Source organism: Canis lupus, chromosome 8 (assembly GCF_048164855.1).
Source record: "Canis lupus baileyi chromosome 8, mCanLup2.hap1, whole genome shotgun sequence".
NCBI classification, from domain to species: Eukaryota; Metazoa; Chordata; class Mammalia; order Carnivora; family Canidae; genus Canis; species Canis lupus.
Window position 1 is genome coordinate 59,377,366 of NC_132845.1, and position 23,907 is coordinate 59,401,272.

The 23,907-nt window shown below is 53.6% G+C and overlaps 3 protein-coding genes across 6 annotated transcripts; 1 reads left to right on the forward strand and 2 right to left on the reverse strand.

Moving 5' to 3' along the window:
- Nucleotides 1–55: 55 nt before the first annotated feature.
- CLN3 (CLN3 lysosomal/endosomal transmembrane protein, battenin) lies at nucleotides 56–12,474 on the reverse strand. 3 transcript variants are annotated; one of them, XM_072836347.1, is made up of 17 exons: nucleotides 11,891–12,474; nucleotides 10,847–11,050; nucleotides 10,537–10,659; nucleotides 10,303–10,381; nucleotides 8,220–8,316; nucleotides 6,837–6,908; nucleotides 6,352–6,431; nucleotides 6,100–6,185; nucleotides 5,508–5,580; nucleotides 5,282–5,425; nucleotides 4,421–4,533; nucleotides 3,129–3,175; nucleotides 2,973–3,041; nucleotides 2,824–2,879; nucleotides 2,592–2,685; nucleotides 527–667; nucleotides 56–436 (listed from the first exon to the last, which is right to left on the reverse strand). In XM_072836347.1, the coding sequence occupies exons 3-17, from the start codon at nucleotides 10,580–10,582 to the stop codon at nucleotides 317–319; spliced, it is 1,317 nt and encodes a 438-aa protein (XP_072692448.1). In that variant the 5' UTR covers nucleotides 10,583–10,659; nucleotides 10,847–11,050; nucleotides 11,891–12,474; the 3' UTR covers nucleotides 56–316. The 3 variants fall into 3 exon arrangements, with proteins under 3 accessions (XP_072692448.1, XP_072692450.1, XP_072692449.1); XM_072836349.1 differs by having other exon boundaries at nucleotides 10,537–10,716; XM_072836348.1 differs by lacking the exon at nucleotides 11,891–12,474 and having other exon boundaries at nucleotides 10,847–11,071.
- Nucleotides 12,475–12,669: 195 nt separating this feature from the next.
- Nucleotides 12,670–17,855, forward strand: APOBR (apolipoprotein B receptor). The gene is made up of 4 exons (XM_072836346.1): nucleotides 12,670–12,832; nucleotides 13,166–16,525; nucleotides 16,611–16,873; nucleotides 16,963–17,855. Exons 1-4 carry the CDS (start codon nucleotides 12,776–12,778, stop codon nucleotides 17,027–17,029), a joined length of 3,747 nt encoding a protein of 1,248 aa, XP_072692447.1. The 5' UTR covers nucleotides 12,670–12,775; the 3' UTR covers nucleotides 17,030–17,855.
- On the reverse strand, nucleotides 17,720–22,073 carry IL27 (interleukin 27). Of its 2 annotated transcripts, none has more exons than XM_072836353.1 (5): nucleotides 21,918–22,073; nucleotides 19,797–19,969; nucleotides 19,616–19,714; nucleotides 19,042–19,200; nucleotides 17,720–18,293 (listed from the first exon to the last, which is right to left on the reverse strand). In XM_072836353.1, the coding sequence occupies exons 1-5, from the start codon at nucleotides 21,946–21,948 to the stop codon at nucleotides 18,018–18,020; spliced, it is 738 nt and encodes a 245-aa protein (XP_072692454.1). In that variant the 5' UTR covers nucleotides 21,949–22,073; the 3' UTR covers nucleotides 17,720–18,017. The 2 variants fall into 2 exon arrangements, with proteins under 2 accessions (XP_072692454.1, XP_072692453.1); XM_072836352.1 differs by lacking the exon at nucleotides 21,918–22,073 and adding an exon at nucleotides 20,188–21,802.
- Nucleotides 22,074–23,907: the final 1,834 nt, after the last annotated feature.

Here is a 23,907-nt window from a genome sequence, read left to right on the forward strand (position 1 = left end):
TAACAAAAGAACGTTTTTTTCTTTCAGGAAGAAAAATGGCACAGGAGTCAACTGATAAAATTGGTAAAACAGGCATTTATTGTGAGGAAGTCACACTGTGAAGAAACTCCCCGAGGCCAGCCTGGGAGTAGGCAAAAACCGTGGGCTCTTGCTCAAAGGGGGGATGGGACCTGAGCACTTCTCTACGCCCCCGCTGCTTGCCCTTGGGAAGTCTGAAGCAGAGCTGGTGAGTGGGCTCTGGGCTGTGCGCCAGCGCTCGCCCGCCTGTCAGTGTAGGCCTAGGTTAGTGTTTTCCATGTCCTGGGAAGCCAGAGTGTCAAGACAGGTGACAAAGGAAGTCGTGCAGAGGCAGGGCCAGGAGCCCTGACAGGGAGATTCCCAAAGTGTCGGAGATACAGGCAGCTGCCATGGCAAATTCCCGGTGCTGGTCACTTGTCTGGGGAGGGCAGAAAGCAGGGGTGAGGCTTCAATCCTAGACGCCGCCCCATTCCCCCCACCCCGCAGCCCTTGCCCAGCTGGTACTAACCTCCAGGGCAATGTTGTGGAAGGTGTTCACATAGGCAGCACCTCCGAGGAGCCCCTCATACAGAATGATCAGGAAGACGAGGTAGATGCTGGGCAGGAAGCTGAACCACACGTCCACCAGCAGGAAGGCCAGGTTGAGGCACTAGGGATGCAGGTGGAGGGGAAGGCTAAGCCTGGGACCAGAGGCTGAGATCCCATCCAGTGGCCCCTGGTTCTGGGAGATGCTGAGGAGAGGGCTGACAGAACCGGATCAAATCCCAACACCCAGCTGGCCTACCAGACCCTGGATGTGGGGGAGGCCTTCCTATCCTGTCCCAGCACCCTAGACATTGTCCCTCCCCCAACCTCACCTTGGCTCATGTCACTCCTGGACACTATTCCCCTTCCCTCACTTAACATCTCCTGGTCAGCACTATTTGCAGCTCAACTAGGAACAGGATCTCTCCTGCTCCTGGGCTCTCATGCCTCCTCCCAAGGGCTCCCTGAAGAGAGAGGCCCACCCCTCTCCCACCATTTTACCAGACTGAGGCTTTGGGTGGACCAGCAGTTTCCAACTGGGTGTGATTTTTGCCACCCAGGGGACATTTGGCAATGTCTAAAGATGTTCTGGGCTGTCTTGAGTGGGGAGGGAGTTGCCAGGGGCCATAGATGCTGCTCAACACCTTGCAGTGCATGGGATAGCCGTGCAACAAATGATTCAACTCCAACTGTCAATAAGGCCGAGGTTGAGAAACTGTGGCTGAGGTGTTCTCATGTCTCTTAGGAAGCTTCTCTTGCCCCACCCACGGGGGTAGGTCCCTCCTCTGTGCCCCAGTCCTTCAGAGGATCCCAGTGTCCCAGGCCTAAGCATGTAGGGTTGCCTTGCCAATACGTAGGCGGCCATGGTGGTTCATGCACAATGTACATACAGATCACCTGGGCACCTTGTGACCCACAAAAGCCTTGCCCTTGAAGATTCTAATTCATTAAGTCTGAGGTGAGCTCAGAGGTCTGCATTTAAAAGAACACATGTGGTGATACTAATGTGACTGGCAGTACACCACCAACACTTGTCTGTGTCATGGGGCTACACACTTTCTGTAATAGAATTAAATGATGATAAGCCACTAATTCTACAAAGCAGCCTTGGTTAAAATTACAGCTAAAATCCTAAGCTACCCATGTCAGTGGCATCTAATGAAGAACCCTGAGTTCGGAATTGTTGACACAACAATTTGGGACTTTGGTGGTACAGGGCCCTGGGCGGGCAGTACTGTTCAGAAAAATAAGGAAGAAAGCTACAGGGCATTCACACAGTACTGTCGAAACATTCAAGTGCAACCTTGATTTGTTCTATATCTTGTTATCCTAGAATCAGGCTCAGTTTATTAAAAATGACTTCCCTGGACTCATGGAAGGTTTATTTTGATAGTTACCTTCAGGGGCTAAGAGACCCCGGACTTTGAAACAATGAAGGCTGGTTATGTGAAGCTACTTCAGTTAGACCATGGGAGAGAATGGTGTGTGTTCACTTAAGGCTGTCATAGTTCTGCAACAGGAAGTTAAATTTGCTCACCAGCCTGGCGGTAAATAACTTCTTGGCTACATCATTGGTTCTATCATAATGAACCACCCAGAGTAAAAGACCAGTGTGTGATTTTTTTTTTTTTTTTTTATCCACAGAGATATTATTTGAAAGCCTGTGTCTTAGCATGAAGCTTGAGAAAATAATCAAGGAAGTACTTCTAGTGCTCTAAAACACTTCTTCTCATCTCTATTTTTTATAACTACCTAGAGAAGCAGATGTTGGCCACACCTGATTCAGAGATGAGGAACTCTCATCTTGGACTGGTTTAGAGACCTGCCCTAAGTCACACAACTGCAGAGAACAGAAGGTGGGATTTGCATCCACGTTTGCCAGGTTTCCCAAGACCACACATTTTATACAGATCTGGAGTCCTGCTGGCCTTCTGTTCCCCAGACAACCTGACAGTGGGCAAGAAACACTTCCTGCAGAGGGAAGGAGGCCTGGGGTCTTGGGTAGCTGGGAGCCAAGGAGGGAATGGAGGGAGAGCCAGGCTTGGTACCTGCAGCAGGGCCAGGACCCATGTGAAACGGATGCGACAGCAATGGAGAGAAGAACGGGAAACAAAGACGCCAGCCTGGTAGAGCATCTGGTACCTTTGAAGGGGGCAGAGAGGAGAAGGAAGCCCCACTGGGCCCCTACTCAGCAGGATGGCCCCAGCTGCTGCCAGCCCCATCATCAAGGGGCCCTCCCAGCCTCCCGCCCATCCTGCTGCCCCATCTTACTCTTCTTACCAGCGATACTGCTGAGCATGATTCAGGGATGTGTTCCGGAAGAACAGGAGCTCGAACTGCAGCAAAGAGCACAGAGGGTAGACGGTCAGAGACAAGTGGGGCCCCTGCCTCTATTGTGACTTGCACCCCTCCCGGCAACTCTCACTCACCAGCCCCTGATTGATGAAATACTCCGCAAAGTAAACTAGGACCAAGGGGACAATGTACCATAGCAAGCCCTGGAAGAGTCAGAAGACATAAGTGGAAAGCTGGCAGGCAGGCACTGGCTGTGAGGGTGGGGGTCTCGCCACAGCCACCAACCATACCTTGAACACAGTCCACCTTTCCTGAAGGGAGAGGTTTGAGCTGGAGTCTGCAGGGGAACGGGGAGGGAAAGGAAGGTGAGATTGGCACATGGACTCGGCAGAGGTGTGCTGGTGGGTAAGAACCAGCCACATTCACACTCACTGCATGAAGGCACTTAAATGCCACTGGATTGTACAATTAAAAATGGTTAAGGAGTCCCGGGGAGGGCGGGGGCGGGGTAGGTCATTTGGTTAAGCATCTGACTTGGCTTCAGCTCAGGTCATGATCTCAGGGTTGTGAGATTCCTTTGCACTTAAGATTTTCTCTCTCCCTCTGTCCCTGCCCCCCTCTCAAATGGTTAAACTGGTAAACTTCATGTTAAATATATTTTACCACAATTAAAAAAAAAAAAAAAGGAATTAACGGGTGGGACCTCTCCATAGCTCTTGTACAGTTTGATAGCTTTATCTCTCCAACCCAGCCACACTGGCCCCTTCCGTTTCTTGACCATCCAAGTTCATTCCCAACACAGGATCTTTTTTTTTAAGATTTTATTTGTTTATTTAACAGTGAGTGAGAGACACAAGCAGAGGAAGCAGCAGAAGGAGAGGGAAAAACAGGCTCCCCACTGAGCAGGGAGCCTGACGTAGGTCTTGATTCCAAGACCCTGAGATCATGAGCTGAGCTGAAGGCAGACGCTTAACCAACTGAGTCACCCAGGTGCCCCCCACTGCTGTTCGCTCTGCCTGCAGCCTGTTCACCTTGCTGTCCATAAGGCTGGTTCCCTGTCATTCAAATTTCAGGCCAATGACATCTCCTCAAAAAGGTTTTCTCGGACCACTTCCTCCAGGTAGGACCCTTCTCTATTTCCCTCATTTCCTAGCAGCCCTCTCTGCTTTATGTCTGGCCAGCACTTACCAAGGCTCGAAAATAACATGTTTCTGATTCAGCTATTTGTTTATGAATCTGCCCCCATTCCTCATGTTGTGCACCTGGTACCCCTAGTGATCAGCACATCGTAAGCACTCACTGAGAAGCTCTTTTGCAGGCTCTACATTCATTGTGGAGCCCAGGGGGCTTGATCCCATGACCCTGATATGATGAGCTGAGATTCAATCAAGAGCTGGTTGCTTAACTGACTGCGCCACCTAAGTGCCCCAGTGAGTATTCTTGAATAGATGGATGCAATTGGCTCTTACCCTAACCAGCACTGCCATCCACCTCCCCTCCTGACTGTGTCCACTGTAGAGTAGAAAGGCTGGTGCCCTTTCAGAGAGAGAGTGATGAGTCTGAGGGACCCCAAGTCTCCTACCTGGCTTCGACTCTGGGGTTTCACTGTCTATCAGGGGCTGCCGCGCTGATGTCTCTGCCTCTTCTTCCCCTCCGGGGTCCTGGGGCTCAGGAGATGTGAGCAAAAAGAAATAGCTAGGAACGGGTGGGATGGAGATGAGATCGAAGTGCCCGCCCTCCCAGGGCAGCCCCTCATCATTCCTATACTCCTTGTAGGCCCCCTCATCCGGTGCCAGAGAGCCGCAACTACAGAAAGGTGCTTCCTTCTTTGGAGCGGAAATTTGTCTCTTTGTTGTTTATACCCACCGGCCCTTGTTTGGACTCATGGCTCACACCAAGCAAGTCAACTCTGTTTTCTTGTCATTGTTATTCTAATGATTGCTCTGGCTACCATTTATCATGTACTCATTCCATGCTGGGCCAGAGCTTTGGAAATTTCAGTCTCTTCTATATTGGCTGTGTTTACACTCCTCCTATACAAAATATTTTTTGCTCATCATTTTCCTTTAAATGAATTCACTTTTTCTATGTGGCCTTGTCCTAAGCAATAATCTGTAAAATGACATGTTTGATTGGCTACTTAAAACGTTTTCCTAATACACTCAAAACTAATAAGGTAAAGTCCACCCCTGCCCCCTTCAAGTCATCTTGGGACCCACACTGTACCAGATGCTTCACACGGGGAAGCAAGGCGGACCAGACAGGTAGAGTACTTTGTCCTACACCATACAGCCAACAAGCAGCAGCTCCAGAACTCAAAGCAGGCCTATCACAGTCCAGAATCCATACCCCCACATTACAAGGCTGTGGGGATCCAAAGATTGGGAGCATCTGATCTAGTTCTCTCCTCGAATCCCTCACCCTCCCAGCCTAGGCAGCCTACCTGGCCAGCATCAGGGCGGGGATACCCAGCATGGACAGTAGGGTGTGCTGAGGGGAGAGGCCAGCCTGGGTGAGGCCCAGATAGGACAATGCTCCCATCAGTCCTGCTCCCCCAGTTCCTGAGGACCACCAGGAGATCACAGCCCTGAGAAGAACACAAGAGATGAGCAAGGATCACAGCCAGCACCGGAAGGTCCTCTCCCTCACTCCCTGATCCACCTGCTTACCTGGGGTAGAAGGCAGTGAGTGAGAGGAAGGTGACCTCTCCCACACCTGACGAGATGCTAGCCAAGACCACACCTGGAGGGAGGACAAGCATGCCAGTGGCCACACACCCCCATAGCCCTGATCCCCTGAGGTATCTGGCCATGGCCTCCTCTGCATCAGCTCAGAGGGACTAAAAACAGATCCCCTGGGCAGGGGATGCTTCAGATCTGGAAGAGAACCAAGAACCAACCTGCTTCCCAGCATGCCCTCTTATAGGAAATGAATGGTACCTCTATCTACCCAGGTGTCAGCTCTGGAACGAGAACTCATCCCTGATGCCTCAGCCACCCTCATGACGGGGTGTTGGTGACCCTGCTCACCTCCAGCTACCTATACTCCATCCATTTTCTCCTAGCTCAACCCCCACCCTCCTCTGGCCATCACCCATCCCTCCAAAATGACCTCATCTCCCAACTCCTACTTGTGACAGTCCCAGAAGGACTGAGGGTATAAAAACAATCCCTTTCCTCTCAGAAGTTGGGAAGACTACCCCTGCAATGCTCTGTTTTGGTTCATCTGAGTTCCCCACCTGACACAGAACCTCACACTCACCACACAGGCTGGTCCCCACTGAATGAGAAAAGGCAACCAGGATGAAGCTTCCAGCGGCACAAATCCCACTGACAAGAACTCGGGGGCTGAGGGGCAAGAGGTAGGGAGGGCAGAGGAAGGTCAGCTTCCACTGCTGCAACTCCCCAGCCCTCCCAACCTCCTAACCTCCCAACCTCCCAGCCTCCCCCTACCGCCCTCCCCCACCCCCACTTCAGATCCCACCTGCCCTTCTTCCTGCCATCCCACCCAGACCTGTAGGGCAGCAGATGCAGACCAAGGGGAGCTAGCAGTTTGATGATGAGGGTGGGGAGGATGTCTGCCAGGAGCACTGCCTGGAACAGGAGAACAGAGTGAGATCCCTGACAGTCCCAGTGACAAGCCTCCCAACCAAGCGGCCAAGGAAAGACAGACACCGGCCAGGTTGACCAGCTACAGACACAGGCTCTGAGGTCAGAGAGATCTGGGTTCAAGTCCCAGCTCTGCTGCTCTGTAGCTTTGTGTCAAGACATGTGCATTGTCTGAGCTTCAGTTCCCTGACCTGGAATATGGGGGGCAGGGGAGAGATGCTTACAGTGCTTAGCTCCTAGTAGCACTGTGACGATCACAGGAGATAATGTATGCTACACATAGAAAAGGCTTAGGAAACTTCAGTCTTAATTATGATCATCATGATGGCAGCAGCCAGGTGCTGAGGGGTGGGGGTGGCAGGGGTTGGGGAGGACCAGGTGGGTACTCACAGCCGTGGAGACAGAGTTGCAGTCAAATCGAGATGAGCTATTGTGGGCAGTAGGCGGAGGGTCTGGGTCCACCTGATGATGGAAAAGAATCTTTCACCCACAGAGCCAAGAGGAGACACACACAAAGGGCCTAGCTCCAGTCCCAGCTCAGCCCTAACTTGGAGGATGGCCTTGGGTCTGGCCTCTTGGGGTCTCAGTTTCTCTAAGTGCACAACAGGGAGGGTGAGATTACCATCGTAGAAAGTTCAAATTAAGGACCCAAAGGCCAAATGTGGCTCTGTAAATGGGCTCTACTTGGGTAACACATTCAGGAGCTTTCATCCAAAAAAATTGGGGTTCCCAAATTTTTACTTTCTGTCTAGAACAATGTGGATAGGAGGAGTGAACTTGTAATGCTCCCAAAGTGCCTTATTTTCTCTGAGATAAATATATTTATAAGGCCCTATCCCACTGGAAGCTTGGGTATGTTTGCCATGTCAATTTTAGGGAGCGGGCATATACATGCAGTAGGCATACAGGCTGGAAATGGGTCCCTTTCCCCGAAGAACGGGAAAGGAGATTCAGCTGGAGATCTGTGAGGGTGGAGTTAAACCAAACTCCCTCAGTGACCCTTTCCTCTTCTACCTACTCCTCTTAAACCCCTAGGAGGATTTCCAATTTTTTAAAGCCCTGTGGCTCCAAGCCTGGTCTCATTTTTCCCCACCAACCTCACATGTGGACACATTAGCAACCCCATGGCCTGAGGATTCCAAATAACTATTCTATGTATACATGAGAATATGTAAATGCTAACATTTAAAATAATTTGATAAAGTCTTTGTAGCTATTCATCCAAAAAACAAATTAAAAATTAGGTTTCCCGAAAAGCTGGTCTTGGACCAAATTCCCTGTTGGATTTGCAAGGTGGTGGCTACTCCAGCACCCCCCACTCCAGCTCATCACAGACAAGAGATTCTCAACTGATTATACCCCCCAGGGAACAGTTGGCAATGTCTGGAGACATTCGTGTCTCAACTGGAAAGCAGGGGGTACACTTAGTATCTGGCGGGTAGAGGACCCGCTAGGGTGCTGCTAAGCACTACACAATGCACATGAAAGCCCCACAACAAAGAATGCTCCAGCCTAAAATTAACAGCACGAGGGTTAAGGAACGCTGCTATAGACCATGGCCTCACCCACATTTGAGTTTGCATAGGTGGCACCATTTGATTCTCAAAAACCCTTTCCGCTCTGTGGTCTGGGAGACTGGGAACTTTAACCCCCTTGCCCCACTCCTTGGCCACCCCATTCCATGAGTTTTTCAAAGGGGTCCCTGCTCTAGAGTGAGTCCCTCATCTTCCCCTGACTAAACATGGTCGGGTGGTGGTAGAGAGGATCACTTACATGGCTCTGGTTCTCAGATGCCCTCTGGTGGCTAAGGATGTCATGGGCAGCGCTGAGCATCACCACATAAGAGAAGTTGTTGCAAAGGCCCAGGAGCCTAGAGTGAACAGGATGGACTTTTTTTCCCCCCTGATCCAATTTTACTGAGATATAACTGACATATAAACAGGTATTAACCTCCTTCCATGCTTACAATACAATCTACCCACAGTCCTAGCACCAAATCTCCCCTCTTGTGGTTTTTAATCAACTCCCTTGTTGTTCTCTATCACCAGACCCCATCTCCATTTCAGTGTTAGGGTTAGAAATACAGGGTTTGGGATGACAGACTTGGGTTCACACCTTATCCCTCTCAGGAAAAGAAGTTGGGCAGCTCGGATGGCTCAGTGGTTTAGCGCCGCCTTCGGCCCATGGCCTGATCCTGGAGACCTGGGATCGAGTCCCATGTCAGGCTCCCTGCGTGGAGCCTGCTTCTCCCTCTGCCTGTGTCTCTGCCTCTGTGTGTGTGTGTGTGTGTGTGTGTCTCTCATGAATGAATAAATAAAATTTAAAAAAAAAAAAAGGAAAGAAAGTCATCCTTGATGACTCTCTCCAAGCTTCCACCATAATTCAGTTCCTGGGGCATTTCTCATCCACTGTTCTCCATCTCTGATGTGCTGTGGAGCAGTACAAAGATCCTGGGGCTCAAAGCCCAAAGGACCCTGTTCAGGTCTCAAAGACTGCTGCTTTCAACTTGAGCAGCCTCGGTCTACTCATGTATAAATGGGGACACAAGTTTTTCTTTTCACCACTTCACAGGGGGATGTGGGGATTAAAATAATACCAAAGCCTTCTATGACCCACGAAAGATCTTTTTTGCTTACTCTCATTTCCCAGAGCTACACTCAGTGATGGGAAAGGAACTGCGCCCAGCGCCAGAGATTTCATGTGCTCTTTTCACAAGTCCATGACATGGTCTCACCGTTCTTTTCATTTTGCGGCTGTCAAGCTGAGGCTCGGAGAGGTTACAGGCCTCTACCAGAGTCACATGGGAAGTCACTTCCAACCCAGTGTGCCACCCAAGCCCTCAATGTTAGGTTAGCCCCTAGAAGGATTTCCCAAGGCTCAATATCAGAATGATTTCAGAAAGTAGATGGATGAGCTTTCACTTTTTTTTTAAAGATTTATTTATTCATGAGAGACACAGAGAGAGGCAGAGACACAGGCAGAGGGAGAAGCAGGCTCCTCGCAGGGAGCCGGATGTGGGACTCCATCCTGGATCCTGGGATCACACAGTGAGCTGAAGGCAGAGGCTCAAAAGCTGAGCCACCCAAGCGTCCCTTTTCTTTTGTTTTAGATGGTTGATCTTTTAAAAAGTGGGGGTGCGTTTATAAAAACATGCATTAGAAAAAACACTGGCTTTCTATCTACAGTAGTGATTTAAGATTTCAGGGATGCCTGGGTGGCTTAGCGGTTTAGCACCTGCCTTTGGCCCAGGGCATGATCCTGGAGTCCCAGGATCGAGTCCCATGTCGGGCTCCCTGCATGGAGCCTGCTTCTCCCTCTGCCTATGTCTCTCTGGTGAATAAATAAATAAAAATAAAATAAAGATTTCTTTTAAAAAACACATGTATTGGGACACCTGGGTGACTCAGTGGTTAAGTGCCTGTCACTCAGGGTGTGATCCCAGGGTCTCGGGACTGAGTTCCACATCAGGCTCCCTGCATGGAGCCTGAGTCCCCCTCTGCCTATGTCTCTGCCTCTCGTGAATAAATAAAATCTTTTAAAAGATAGACGAAAATAAAAAAAATAAAAAACATATGTATTTACAAATTTAAAGTCTTAACTGTTTGGAGTAAAAACACGAAAGTAAGTAGTCCTACAGGTGATCTGAGAATCTGTCCCAAATTTGAAGGTGGTTAAGTAAATGAGTGAAGTCTTGGAGGTTTACATGCTGCCTCAGGGCAAGCCAACTGGTTTCAGTAAATATTTGTGAATTCAACTCCTTTTTCCCAGCTCAACTCTTTCTTCCCTCTTTCCTCTTATTGCTTCCCAACTTTTTTCACCCCATTTTTACTTCTACTGAAGTGTTCAGGCCACTCACCAGAAACCCATCACGTTCTTCCAAAGGGCTCCCTTATGGTAAGACCGAGGGGGCCGAGGTTCCGGGGCGGTCTCCTCCTCTGCGAGGGCGAGAAGAGAACAGCATGAACCCCACCTCCCTCGCAGGTGCACGAAGGTGCCACAGGTGTCCCCCCCGAGCCCGCGCCCGAGCCCCAAGTCGGTGGGTTGCGGGGCAGAGGCTGTCACTCTCGGGAGGGCGGGCGGGAATACGCACCCTCCGAATCCAAAAGGCGCCGCCGCGAGCCCGCACAACCTCCCATGGCATCAAGTTCAGGTCCCACGAAGGGTTCAAAGTCAGGGAGCGTCCAGAATTGGCTCCGACCGCGCGGGTGAGGGTCTGCGACAGCCGAGAAGGATCAACGCCCCACTGCAAGTCCCATCTCCGGCTTCTCCGCTGCACTCGCGCCGGGCGCCCCACCGAGTTACCCCGGGGCTCCATCTCGCGCCCTCGCACCCCCCACCACGGCCCACCCGTGGGACTCTGCCCCAGCCCCCTTTAAAGCAGGGGGCTCCGCGGTCTGTACCTTTAAGAGCAGCTGCAAGTTCGGCCCCGAGGTACCGCAGGTTGGCGGGTCACGTGACAGCACCGGCGGGCTCCTCATCACGTGCTTGGAGGTCACCACAACTTCCGGGTGCTCTCTGTGTCTTCGCTTCAGGCCTTCCTAGCCGCGCGGCGGGGGACGGAGAGAGGCCGGGGGAACGCTGGAACCGCTGGTTTAAAACTGGAGCTGGTAGGATCAGCAAGAAGAGCCGTGACGTTACACTAGCGGCGCCCAAGGTCTTGACGGTATCCTGCCAGCACTAGTCATGGCAGTGAGCGGCTTCAGCTCCTCTGCCGGCCTTCAATTGCCAGAAATAAAAATGGCCACCTGGCTGCTCTCGTCCCTGTTTCTGGCTGCGAACAAAGCCAGCTTCGAGGCATTCTTACTTCCTATCTCTTGCCCTTAGATTGCTTTTCAGAACTGAAAATAAAGATCACTCTCGCTTAAGAGGATTTCTATCTATTGGCAACATCCAAAGCATTAAAGAGATCCCTTTTGCGCCTTTGGCCCAGGGCGCTATCCTGGAGACCCGGGATCGAGTCCCACGTCGGGCTCCCGGTGCATGGAGCCTGCTTCTCCCTCTGCCTGTGTCTCTGCCTCTCTCTCTCTCTGTGACTATAATAAATAAATAAAAATTTAAAAAAAAATTTTAAAAAAGAGATCCCTTTTGCCAAATTATCCTAGAACCAAAGAATATCACAGAAATAGTCCAAGCCCTGGTTTTACAGATGAGAAAACAAAAAGGAAACTTGCTGGTGATGATGTAAGTTTAGACCTAAAGCTGACCTTAGAGACCCTTTTAACAATAGGAAGTAGAGCACCAGAGGCAGGTGTGCTTGGCTCCGCAGGCTGCAGAATTCCTGCCTGCATCAAGACTGCTTAGACCCGAGGATACTAAGGTCAAAGATTCTGATTCTCTGACCTCATCTAGTTCCTCGAATTGGTGATCAGGGAGGGGATTGGGGGATGAGGTACAGATCAAAGCCACTTCACATAGTCCAAAATACCAAGTGATTATTCTCTTACCTTCCTCTAGGTGGTAAAGCAGCATCCTGAATTTTCTTCATTGAGTCCTTCCCCTGCTAATCTCTTCTATGGGCTTCTACGGCTGGTGCCCACCTCTACCAGCTCTCTCACCACCAAGTCCTCAGACTGCTGTTTGAAATGTGTCCCCTCTGGTCTGCTTCCCAGGTTACTCAACCAATGAAAAATGGTGTCCTATGTGGGGCCTGTGGGGCCCTGCAAACTCAGCAACATGTCCTACGTGGCCTCTGCCTTCAAGGAACTCATAGGAGGGTGGGAGGTAGACACAAATAACCACAATACAAAGCTTAGCCAAGTTTTGTTTCGCAACAATGACTGCGGATGAGGGAATGGGCACTGGAGCCACTAACTCAGCCCCCTCTTCCCCTTGGGGAAGCATTAATGACCCTTAAATGAGAAGCCAGAGCTCTTACCAGCTCCTCTTCTCTCCTACTCCTTGTCCCTAGGCAAAACAGGAACCACAAACCCCAGCTTCCTCTCACAGAGTAGCTGTGGCTTGGGGGGGAGCCGGAAATGGCTGAGGTGTGAATACAAGACCTGAGTCACTTGAGCTGCAGTTGCCACAGCCCCCTCCCCCCTCCCCAGTTCTGAGATCTCCTGCTTCCAAGTTTTTTCTTTATGGCCTCCCCCCTCGCCCTTCAGCTCCAGATATGCACCTGAGCTCTCTGTGTGATACACGCCCATTTCCCAGCCAGGACTGGAAGCTACTGAGGCATTGCAGAAGGTGGGCAGGGCCTGGACAGGGGATGTGTCAGGGAGACACAGGGGAAGAGGAAGTGTCTTGGGCCCTGGGGAAGACTGGCTTGTCTCCGTGGGTGGGGACAGTCATTTGTCAGCTTTCTGGACACACAGACAGAGACAGACAGGATGGATTTCCTTCGGCTACATCTCCCTGGGCTGCATCAGGCCTTGAGGGGAGCACTGGTGAGAGGGGCAAAGAGATGCCAGAGGCTTTCATTCTGCTCCCTGGGGCCTCACCTTCCTTCTTCCCTTTGAAACTCTCCTCAGACTTGAGATCCCTTCCCCAGGATCAGGTAGTCTTCTAGCCTGAGTGTTTCTGGGTTTCAATCCTCCGACCTCTACAGACATGTCCACCTACCCCTAATCTAACCTTTTCCTCTTCCTCCTGCAAATCCAGTTCTTTCCCCTCCCAGATTCCAGAGCCCTTCTGTGGCCTGAGTTCCTCTGGGCCAAAGTCCCAAGGGAGAGGGCTGGGCCTCCCCTTAATGCCTCTGTCCCTTCCCCCTTCTCTTCCAGGACTCCCTCAGCTCCTTTGTCTCCTACCTTATGGGAGATGAGGTCCCCACCGCAGAGAGGAAGGCAGCAAGGGTAGCCGAGGAACTGGGGGAGGTGGCTGCAGGAAGGCCAGGGAAGACCGAAGAGAAGGAAGCCCAGGATGCCCTGGAGGGCCTTGGAGGCAGCCAAAGCAAGGAGGATGGAGGGCTGAGAGGGCCCAGAGAGGCTGGAAGATGCCAGGAGGGAGGTTCAGCTACAGAACAGACCTGGGGTTGGGAAGAAGGCAGCTCCCATGGGTCTCAGGCAGATGGGCAGGACATTGGGGTCCGGGAGGCACCCAAGGCTGCCAGGGGCCAGGGACCAAGTGCCCACTTAGAGGCCAGAGAGGAGTCCGAGGCAGAGTCTGAGGCTGGTCAAGACAACAGCAGCCAAGTCCAGGAGAGTCGAGGGCCCAGTGAGCAGGAAGTGAACAGAGAGGAGACACTGAGAACCTGGGAACAGGAGGAGGAGGCGGAAGAGGTCAAGGAAGGAAAACCAGAGGTGGCAAAGGAGGCGGAGTCACAGTGGACCTGGCACAGGGACCCTGAGGGGGAGGTAGGTGCTGATGGGCAGAAAGTAGCAGGGGACAACAGGGAGTCATTAGAGCAGCAGGTCAAGGAGGCAGTTGCAGAGGAGATCCAGGGGTCTGCAACCAAAGAAGCTGGGAAGGAAGAAGAGGTGAGGGTGGTCCTCAGGGGCAGTCGAAGCATGAGGGCACAGGATACACAGGAGCCACGGACAGAAAGTGAGGACAGGACAGCCTTAGGCAGGGAGGAAACTAGGACAGTCTCAGGCAGGGAGGAGGCCTGGACAACCTCAGGTGGGGAGGGGGATGGGACAGCCTCAGGCAGGGAGGACAAGGAGAAAATCTCAGTGGGGGAGGAGGATAGAATAGTCTCAGGCAAGGAGGAGGATGGGACAGCCTCAGACAGGGAGGAACCCAGGACAACCTCAGGTAGGGAGGGGGATGAGACAGTCTCAGGTGGGGAGGGGGACACGACAATCTCAGGCAGGGGGAAAGATGAGACAGTCTCAGGCAGGGGAGGGGAGAGCATAACCTCAGAAAGGGAAGAAGCTGGGATAGCCTCAGGCAGGGAGGAGGAAGATAGAAGAGCCTTGGGCAGGGAGGAGGATGGGACAGCCTCAGGCAGAGAGAAGGATGACGCAGCCTCAGATTGGGAGGAAGCCAGGACAACTTCAGGTGGGGAGCGCAATGAGAGGATCTCAGGTGGAGAGGGAAATAGAACAATCACAGGCAGGGGGAAAGATGAGACAGTCTCAGGCAGGGGAGAGGAGAGCATAGCCTCAGAAAAGGAAGAAGCCAAGACAGCCTCAGGTGGGGAAGAGGCTGAGACAGCCTCAGGCAGGGAGGAGGAGGCTGAGACAGCCTTAGGTAGGGGGAAGGATGGGATACCTTTAGGCTGGAGAGAGGCCAGGACAACCTCAGTTGGGAAGGGAGATGACCTCTCAGGAGCCAAGAAGACCGAATATGGGGAAGTCTCAGGAGAAAGGATCTCAGAGGGCACCAGGAAGGCCTGGGCATTCGAGGAGGCTTCCGGGGGAGACCAGGAGGATGAGGAGGATGAGGAGGATGAGGTGGATGAGAATAGAGAGGCTGAGATGAGGTTTTCCCCCAAACAGACCCAGGCCCTGGGAACTGAGGACATGGAAGAAGCATCTAAAGACCAGACAGCAGGGAGAGAGGCTACAGAAGGCCAGGGGTCAGAGAGGAAGGTAGAGGAAGGCTTTGAGGTCCAGGCAGATCAGAGAGTGATAGAGGCCGAGGGGAGGCAAGCCTCAGTGATCGGGACTGTTCCAGCCAGTGTGGAGGAGGTGGCGCAGGCAGAGATGGCTAGAGAGGAGAAAGAGGGTTGCTCGGCAGTAGAGGCTGAGTCGCCCAAGGACAAAGTGGCAAATGAGGCTGAAGGGGATGCTGACCTGGAGGCAGCCCCAGAGACCAGCAGTCCTGAGAAGGAGTTCAGCGGAGAGAGGAGCGAGGAGGAGGCTCAGACAGTTGCAGAAGCACAGGGGGTGATGTCGGGTGACCTTGAGCATGAGGTCACTGCAGGCCAGGAAGCTGAGCTGATGGCAGGCCCCCAGACCCTGACAGAGCAGCCTGGGGAAGGACAGGGGGGTGAGGAAGAGCTCTGGGGCCTTTCAGCCTTGAGCAGAGAGACAGAAGAGAACCTGGAAGAAGATCCCAGGAACATGGGAAATGTAAAGCCTGGTGCCCCTGGGGCAGAAGTCTGGGAGAACCAGAGAATGGGTGTGGAGAGAGAGGATGCCCAGGAAGAAAAAGCAGGTGCTGAAGAGGAGGAGGAGGAGGCTTCAGGAGGCCAGGCACCAGAGGAGGCCAAGGGAGCCCAAGAGTCTACCCTCTCAGGTGTCCTGGAGGCAATCGGGGAGTGGAAGAAAGCCCAGGAAGCAGGGTGTGGAGCAGAGGAGGGAGAGGTCCCTGCACCAGAGAGCCAAGAGCTGGGTGGAAGGCACGGGGCAGATGCAGGGACAGGTCAGTCACTGGGAAAGTCAGATGCCAGAGAAACAGAGGATGAGGAGGTGGAGGCCACAGTGCCCTGGGGGGCAGACACAACATCCAGTGGAGACTGGAGGCTGGAGGAGACTGCTCTGAGCCTCCAGGACAGCGAGGACCCAGGGGCCAGTTCTTTAGCTACTGAGATAGTGAGGGAGATGGCAGCTCTGGATGGAAGGGCTGTTGGAGCTGGGGAAGGGCCCAAAAGAGAGGCTGGGGAAGCTTGGGACTCAGAAGGGAGGCAGGAGGCTGGGGGAGGCGAAGAACTGGTAGAGGCTGCACCAGGAGAAAACCAAGGTGGGCCGGAGTTTTGCCTGGAGGGCTCAGCGGAGGAGGTGACTGGCAGAGAAGGCCAAGCAGAGGCTTTGGAGGCCAGAGAGGATGAGCCCAGGGGAGAGTGGGCTGAGGTCAGGGAACCTGCAGTGGCAGAAGGAAGCTGTGGGATGGATGGCTTTACCTCAGGCTCCCAGGTGGTGAGGGCAGAGAGGGCTGTGGCCACTGTGGAGGCTGAGAGCCTCCGAGGAGGGCAGATGCTATTGGAAAAGGAGGCTGTGGGATGGCAGATGAAGGAGCAGGGGCAAGGCAGGGAGGGGCAGCGTGGAGACCACCACCCTGAGGGAGAGGCACGAAGGCCCCTTGATGTGGAGGATGCTGAGGTGACTACAGACCAGGGAGCAGAAGCCAAGGACATTGTTCCAGAAGGCCTGGAGGATGGCCAGGGCCAGGAGGACCAGTCAACAAACCAGGAGCCTGCAGAGGCCAAGCCTAGGCCGCATGGGGCCGGAGGGGATGCCCTCAACAGCTGGAGCGAGGTGAGAGCTCCAGCTAGGGACCAGGGCTGGGCAGAGCAGAATCTCGAATCCGGCCCCACGGTATTCTGTGCCTCCTTCCCTGCAGGCCCCGCTCCCTGGGTCTCTCCTGGACGTGTCTATCCCCCGGAGCCGTGTCCTCCTGTCTCGCAGCTCCTCGCTGCGACGCTCCCGGCCCTCTTTCCGTGGGACCCGAGCCCCAGAGCAGCAGGAAGAGCCTCCCAGCCCCCCATCTGAGGAAGAGCTGGCACCTCCTGAGCAGAGCCTTCTCCAGCCAGAGAAACCCCCAGAGCCAAGTCCCCCAAAGCCTGAAGGGACCCCACTGCCAGCCAGAAGGCCCCTGGGACGTGGGTAAGCACAGAGTGAGGTGGCGGGGCTGGGGTGCGGAGGAGGCCACAGACCCTGGGGGACCGGCTCCCATCATCTGTCTCCATCTGCAGGTTTGGCCTGGCACACTCCGGCATGATGCAGGAACTGCAAGCCCGACTGCGCCAACCGAAACCCTAGGGAAGGCCCTGAGCCCCTGGGAGCTAGGCCCTGGATGAGGCTCAGAGGGTCCTCAGAGGGTGCACTGAACCCTGCTTGGCCTATCTCCTTCTGCCACTTTGGATACACCCTTCCCACCCTCTGGGCCTCAGTTTCTCCGTGTGTCATTCGTGGAGCAGACAGAGCCAGACGTTTTTAGAACCATGATTTGGAAGAGCACGACTTGGCAATGTGGTGACGGACTCCCTGGCCCCTGGGACCACCTCTCATGGCCTGTCCCGACCACCTTTCTAATCTGCCTCAGCTGTCTGGAGGACCAAGGGGACAGGACAGTAGTCCCCATAGCCTTCCCTCCCTGACTGCTCCCAGTCCCCAGCCAGGACTTCAGAGAGCTGGGGGACAGTCACACAAACCTCTGGGGCAGGAGCTAGCCCAGTGGAAAGGGGTCAGGAGGGTCTACGGAGCTCCATTTGCAATCAGAGGTTGGTGGCAAACAGATCACTGGCCTCGAGCTTTCAAAAACTCGTGACTCTGCTGGTTACTATGGCAACAACCAGCCCAGTAGCCAGACTGGAGGAAGGTAGGCCCAGGAGCTCCCAGAATTTAGGATCAGAGAGGGGTCCAGGGTGGCCAGAGGCTATAGACCCCATCCCAGGCCCTTGCCCTTTGGGTGTCAGGTACCCCTTCTCTGAAAAGAAGCTGACTCGGAGGGAAGATGAGAGTGCTTTATTAGGCAGCCCGCAAGGTGGTCTCGCCCGAGGACAACTAGCAGGCTCTGAAACAATAAATAAACCATCGTTTCCCTAACCAATAAATAAATATCCAAGAAATAAATATCTGGCAGGGACTGGAGGTGTCTTAAGTTATTGAGTAGGGGTTGGGGTGGGAAGCCGGTGGAGCCTTGCCTTGTTTAAGGCAAATGAGCTGGATGCAGACTGTCCTGCCAGCCCAGACTCCAGCCCCCAGGTCCTGAAGGGTGGTGAAGGAATGGGGCTGAGAAGTCGCTCCATCAGGGCTGGGAGCCAAATGTGGAGTGCCCCACGGGTGGGGCTGGGTTTCCAGCTTGGGAGAGTAACAGCAAGTCTCTCACGGCCCGAGCCAAGGCGAGCTCCAAAGAGTGCAGCAACTGGTACGTGTAGAGGAGCTGAGGCCAGGAGGGCTGCACTGCTGTCTGGGAGGGGCCACCCGGAGCCGCTGCGAGCAGCCCTTTCCTCTCCTCATGCTGCTCCTCCTCCTCCTCCTCCTCCTCCTCCTCCTCAGGAAGGCTGAGTCCTGCTGCCAGCACCTGCCAGGAGAGGCCCACTGGTCAGACAATGGTCAAGGGGAGGCCAGGAGCAAACCCTTGTTCCTTTCTGTGCCCAATGGTACAGAATGACATCAGAGACCACAAGATCATGATTTCCCTGGGCAGCCCCTACTTTAGATCTTCCATTATGTCATCATCTCACGGGGCCCCGCCTGATTTTTTGGTTCGAGAAAATGGAAGTCACAGGGTAAGATGCTGCTCATGGAGCTGGTACACTCATCCAGGATGGCCCTGGGCATTTGGAATTCCAGAAGTTCTTCTCTTCAGGGTCGTCTTAGGATACAAAACAGGCAGAAAAGTGGTATAGCTAGTTTTTTGTTGTTTTTTTTTTTTTGTTTTGTTTGTTTTTTTTTATGCTGCTGGCATTTTCTATTTGTTTAAGAGTAAAGTGCCTGTTTCCCTTGGAAATGTTTAGGAGCTGGTGATCAGAGGCTGAAGGAGAAGGGAACCAGCTTTGTTGCAGGCCCTGCTGATGCCAGCAGCTGTTCTGGGTGCCTCAGAGCTGTTCAGACCAAGACTCCATGGGAAGGCAGAGATTCAGGGAGCAGAGCCGGGGACGCGGACACACACACACACACACACACACACACACACACACAGAGGATCTAGAGCATCTCCCTCCAAACTTACCCAACCTTTGGGCAGGGGATGTTTTTAAAAGGGAGCCAATGAGCTTCAATTTTGTGTGTTGGTCTCTGGGAGTTGAGCAGGTGGGTGGGTACTCTACCTGGAAGCGGAGATGCCGCTGCAAATCCCGGAGATCCAGCCTCATGGTCCACAGGTGCATCTTCTCAGAGCTAGTCCAGCCCCCTTGGCTTCCCAGGCTTTCCAAGAGGGCATGGAAGGGGTGAAGCATCATGGAGAGGAAACAGAGTCGTTCTGGGTCCTGTGGGAGAGAAAGGAAGGGATCAGGAAGGCTCAAAGGCTGAGGATCAAAGCCAACACCATCTCCACCATCCCATGACTCCCTGTCCATAGCCCCACTCTCTCCCCTTCTTCACCATTCCCTTTCCTGTCCGTCAACTAGCTTGTGTTTTTATCCTGTCTCCAACCTCCTTGCTACCCTAGTCCCACTCCTAATCCCAATCCCATCCATCCTCCATATGTGCAGCCTCATTCTCACACCACTTCTGTATTCCAGCTGTATCTTTATATCCAATGACATACTCAACCTCGTCCAGATCTATTTCCTCCATTCCTTCCCAAATCCATTTTCCATTCAATCCCCGACTTCATCTCCATCCACCCAGCCCAGCCTTACTGCCAGTTCTCCTGCCCCCCTCCACCAGCCCCCAACTCACAGAGAGGCTGTGCCAGGCCTGGAAGGGCAGGGAGACGTTGGGGAGCTGATCTCCCAGAGGCAGGAGGTCCAGGCTTACGCCTGGCAACTGGGATTCAGCCTGTGGGGTAAGGTCTGTTAGTGGGGGCCAGAGGGAATGGGGGTTTGCCCATCCCCCAAACCAGTTGCATGGGGAGACTCACAAAGTGGTGGGCCTGGATCCGAACCTCTGAGAACAGCTTCTTGGCCAGCTGCAGGCTGACCTTGAACTCCCTCCGCAACTCCTGCAGGCTCAGGGGGGACCTCCCTGGCGGTCTCGGGAATCCCCAGACACCAGCTCGAGCCAGGAGCAGGGAGAGCAGTAAAAGGCCAAGCCCTGGAAGGGGGGAGATGGTGCCAGGATGAAGGGAAAGCTTGAGAACTCACGTGCGTTTTCTAGCCTGCGCTATAGGCAAGCCCTGTGTACCATCTCACTGACCCCGCACAGCCGCTGAGAAAATGGGAGTTATTGAAGACACCATATGGCATCTCCATATGAATGAAAGGAAGGTACCTCTTCTCCAAGATAGACACAACTTTGCACAGAGTACCCACCTTTGCAAGCAGATCTCGAGCTGGATCTTGATCCCCCCACTAACTCTGTTAGCCAAGTATCTTTTTTCAGTGAACAAACCATTCAACTGTATGTAGCAGTCTGGGTGCTATTATCCTGTGCATTTTGCAGATGAGAAAAATGAGGCTCAGTGAAGTTAACTAGCCCGAGGTCACATAGCAAGAAGGGGAGAGAACCAGGACTGGATTCCAGATCTGCCCAAATGCAGAGCCTGTGTACTTTCCCCAGGGAGCTTAGAGGAGGCAGCTACCTCCCCTGGAGTGGGCACACTGTGTTCGGCTGAGAATTCCTTGGGCTTAGCCAGGCAGCTCTAATGGCCTGAACCAGAGCCCCAGAGGTGGGCGGGCAATGCTGGAGACTCTACCCCAGGGAGTCAGAAGGACAGATTGGCCCAGCCACCACCAACGCAGGTGGGTCACTCTGCAGTGTTGAGGAACAGAGTGTGCCTGGAAGAGGAGGAGGGCCCAGAATGGGAGTCAGAACCGGTTTCTCATCTAGGTTCTTCCCTTGAGCAAGTCACCTCTTATCTCTGCGCCTCAGGTTCCCATCTGTAAAATGGGGGAGTCTGACAAGCTGATTTCTGAAAGTACTTCCTGCCCTGTATTTCCTGGACAGAGGGAGAGGAGCCCTAGGGTGGGAGCTCTGGGAAGAGGGCCGTATTTGGTAGTCTCTCCATCAAGGAGAGGAAATCTAGCAATCACTGGAGTTACACAATTCTCGAAACACAAACCAAAACTAGGTTCTAAGCCTAAGTCAGTTTCTGCTCGTCCTCCTCTCCATGGCTCTTGCCTGTCCATTCTTGATCCCAAATCCCTGGGCTCTGCTCCCCAAATTGTCCTGTAAATAAAGACTAAAGGGCACTTCTGGGTACTTTCATTCGGCAATGTACTTCCAGAGGTGGGGGGAAGGTGCCTGCGACCCCCAGCATTCAGGCTCCCCTGGCTTGGAGACCACTCTGGTATCACAGAGACTTCAGGCAGTGTGGGGTTCTTCTTAGCTCTACTTTAAGGGAAAGTGCATACCCCCACCCAGAATTGAGCTGTGCCATTTTGAACTCACCCCCTGCTTCCTGTCTGAGCTCTGGAGCTCCAGACCCTTCCCATGGCTTCTCCCTTACGCTCTGTACCCAATGCTGGGTCCTTGACCCTGGCTCTATCCCCAGCCTCCAGCCCTTACTCCCTGTTGTGGCCCTACCATCTGCTCCTCTTCCTGTGGCTCTGGTTCTAGCCTCTGACTCTTTGAGTCACCAACTGTGGATTGGACCTCCTTCCAAGTTACAGACCCTTGACCTAGTTAGGCTGCTGACTCCTTGGCCCCAGCCCCATACCCCAGCCAACTCCTCCTGCTGTTCTTCCTCTACCAGCCCCAGTTCTCAACGAAACTGTCTGGTCCCTGCTCATTCACTCCAACCAAACTCTTCATGTATCTGCCTGGTTCTGGTCCTAATCAAACTGGCTGCCTACCTCTCTCCATTCAGGCCAGTCAAGCCTTCCTGTCCTCTGCCCGGCCCTGGCTGAACCATCGCCCCTCCGCCCCTGTCCTCCCCCCTATTCATGCCAGACTCATTCCCATTCTCCAGTCGACTATATCTTGTATTCTTAGTCTTGGCCAAGTAGTTGCCCCCATCCATAACAGTCAAGCCCTCCCATCCCTTGCTCAGTCTCAGCCACGCTTAGCACCCCGCCGCCCCCAGCCCTGGTCTCAAACTCACGCCAGCCAAGGTCTCCTGCCATCTGGCCCATAGCAGGGCCCAGCCCGTGTGGCCAGCCATCTCCCGGGCAGGGGTCTTATACTGGGGGCTGCACCGGTTTCACTTTCCGTCTGCTTGTACTTTCGGCTTTGCACTCAGTCTTCCCTGCTCACCACCCCTTGCTGAAATGGGGAAATGTCATTTCCCTTCCCAGAGGGGGCGGGAGGCACAGTGGGGGGTGGCGGGAAGCTGGGGTTTCAGTCAATCCAAGCTCCAGACCCCCTGCTGAGCTCCCGGGACCAGCCCTCCCCTCACATCCCGCTCCCCAGGTGAGCCACTGCTGTAGGGAACTGATAGATTCCACAGACTAAATCCTCCTGTTTCTCTGCTCTGTCATTATCATCCTAGTGCCATCACCAGCTCACAGTCCTTTAGAAGATGGATGGCCAGGTAAGGGGATTGCCCATTAGAGAGGATTTGGGGTTTTGAGTCATCCTACTCTTCTCTGGTTTACCAGGTAGCTGAGGGAGGGAGTGCGAAGGAAGAGGGGAGCTCATCGTGGGGCTGGGATAGGGCTTTGTGTGGAGTAGTGGGGTCCCAGTCCGGGCAGGATGAGGGCTCAGTCTACAGCCACAGTCAGGGCAAATGAGAATGGACCCATTCAGGGCCAAAAGTTCAGCTTTGGCCAGAGTGAGATTTAAGATTAGAGCTCAGTCTATAACCAGGACCAGGATATGGTGTAGGGCTGGACTTGGTCTAGAGCTTTGTCTGGGGTCATCGTCCTGGCTCTGTCTGTGTTTGGGGTCAGAGCCATCAGTGACCTGGAGGCTCTGCTTGGGACCAGTCAAGAATGAACTTAGAAAAAAAAAAAAAAAAAAAAAAGAATGAACTTAGAGCTCAATCCCGATTGGGCACAGGGCTCGGGCTGTGGCTAAGGTTCTGACAGAGAAGGCTCATGCCTGGGCTGGAGTAAGAGTTCTGCTGATGACCAGGGTCAGGGCTCACTAGGTTGGGGTTGTATGAGGTCAGGATGGGGCTCAGCCAGGTCCCAGAATAATCCTGCTCTGTGTGTTTCTGTTCTGTGGATGGCTGTCAGGGCTGGGCTGCATCAACCACAGGTCTCCCTTCCAGCACAGCTCCACCCTTAGCCCCACCCTGGATTTTCCATCTTCAGGGACAAGATGGGGGTTTCTTGGTCTTCCCCAAGGCCCACTTTCCTTTTGGGATCTGTGGGGTTTCCCTGCTGGGTCCCTGCAGTGAGACAGAAACCAAGGGGGCTTTCCCTTATTATACTCTGCCTCACCAGACCTACATAGGCACTGCCCAGCAGGACCGCCTGGAGCCCACTGCCCTGGGAAGTACCAGTACATGTAGGGGCGCACTCCTGGAGGGTTGCTTGGAGGAGAAGGAAGAGTACCTGGCACTTGCCTAACCTGAACTGGTTTCCCTGCAGTGTCCCCTAGTGGTGACAGCTCATTCCCCTGCATCCCATGCAACTGAGGCTCCTCACTCCGGGAGGGGCAAGGTGTGTGTGTGGGGGGGGAGTGTAGAGAGGGTGGTGTCTCAAACAACCTGAGACTGATCATGAGAAAAGGCATAGGCCCTGACTGGTCTGCCTCACATCCCCAAGTCCTACCATCCATCCGGGAGGTGAGCCACCCTACTCACCCTCTGACCACAACCACTCCCCATCCTTTGCCATTGCTCAGAGCTACCGTGCCTCTCAAACCTTGAACTCCATCCTCCACTCTCTCATCACAACCCACTGACCCTCCTGACCCTCTCTTAGGGTTCCCAGAGACCTCCTGTCTCTTGCTGCTTTTCTGCCCTTCCCAGTCTGGCTGTAGCTGACACCTGCAGCCGACACCTGCATCCTCATCCCTGGCTTCTGCCCTATTCCTGCTCCAGCAACTGGAGCTTCATACTTGAATACGATGAGCCATCTTATACCAGCTTGCCTTTGCACAAGCTCTTCTCTTTGCCTAGAATGCCCTTCTCTGGAGTCCCCTCT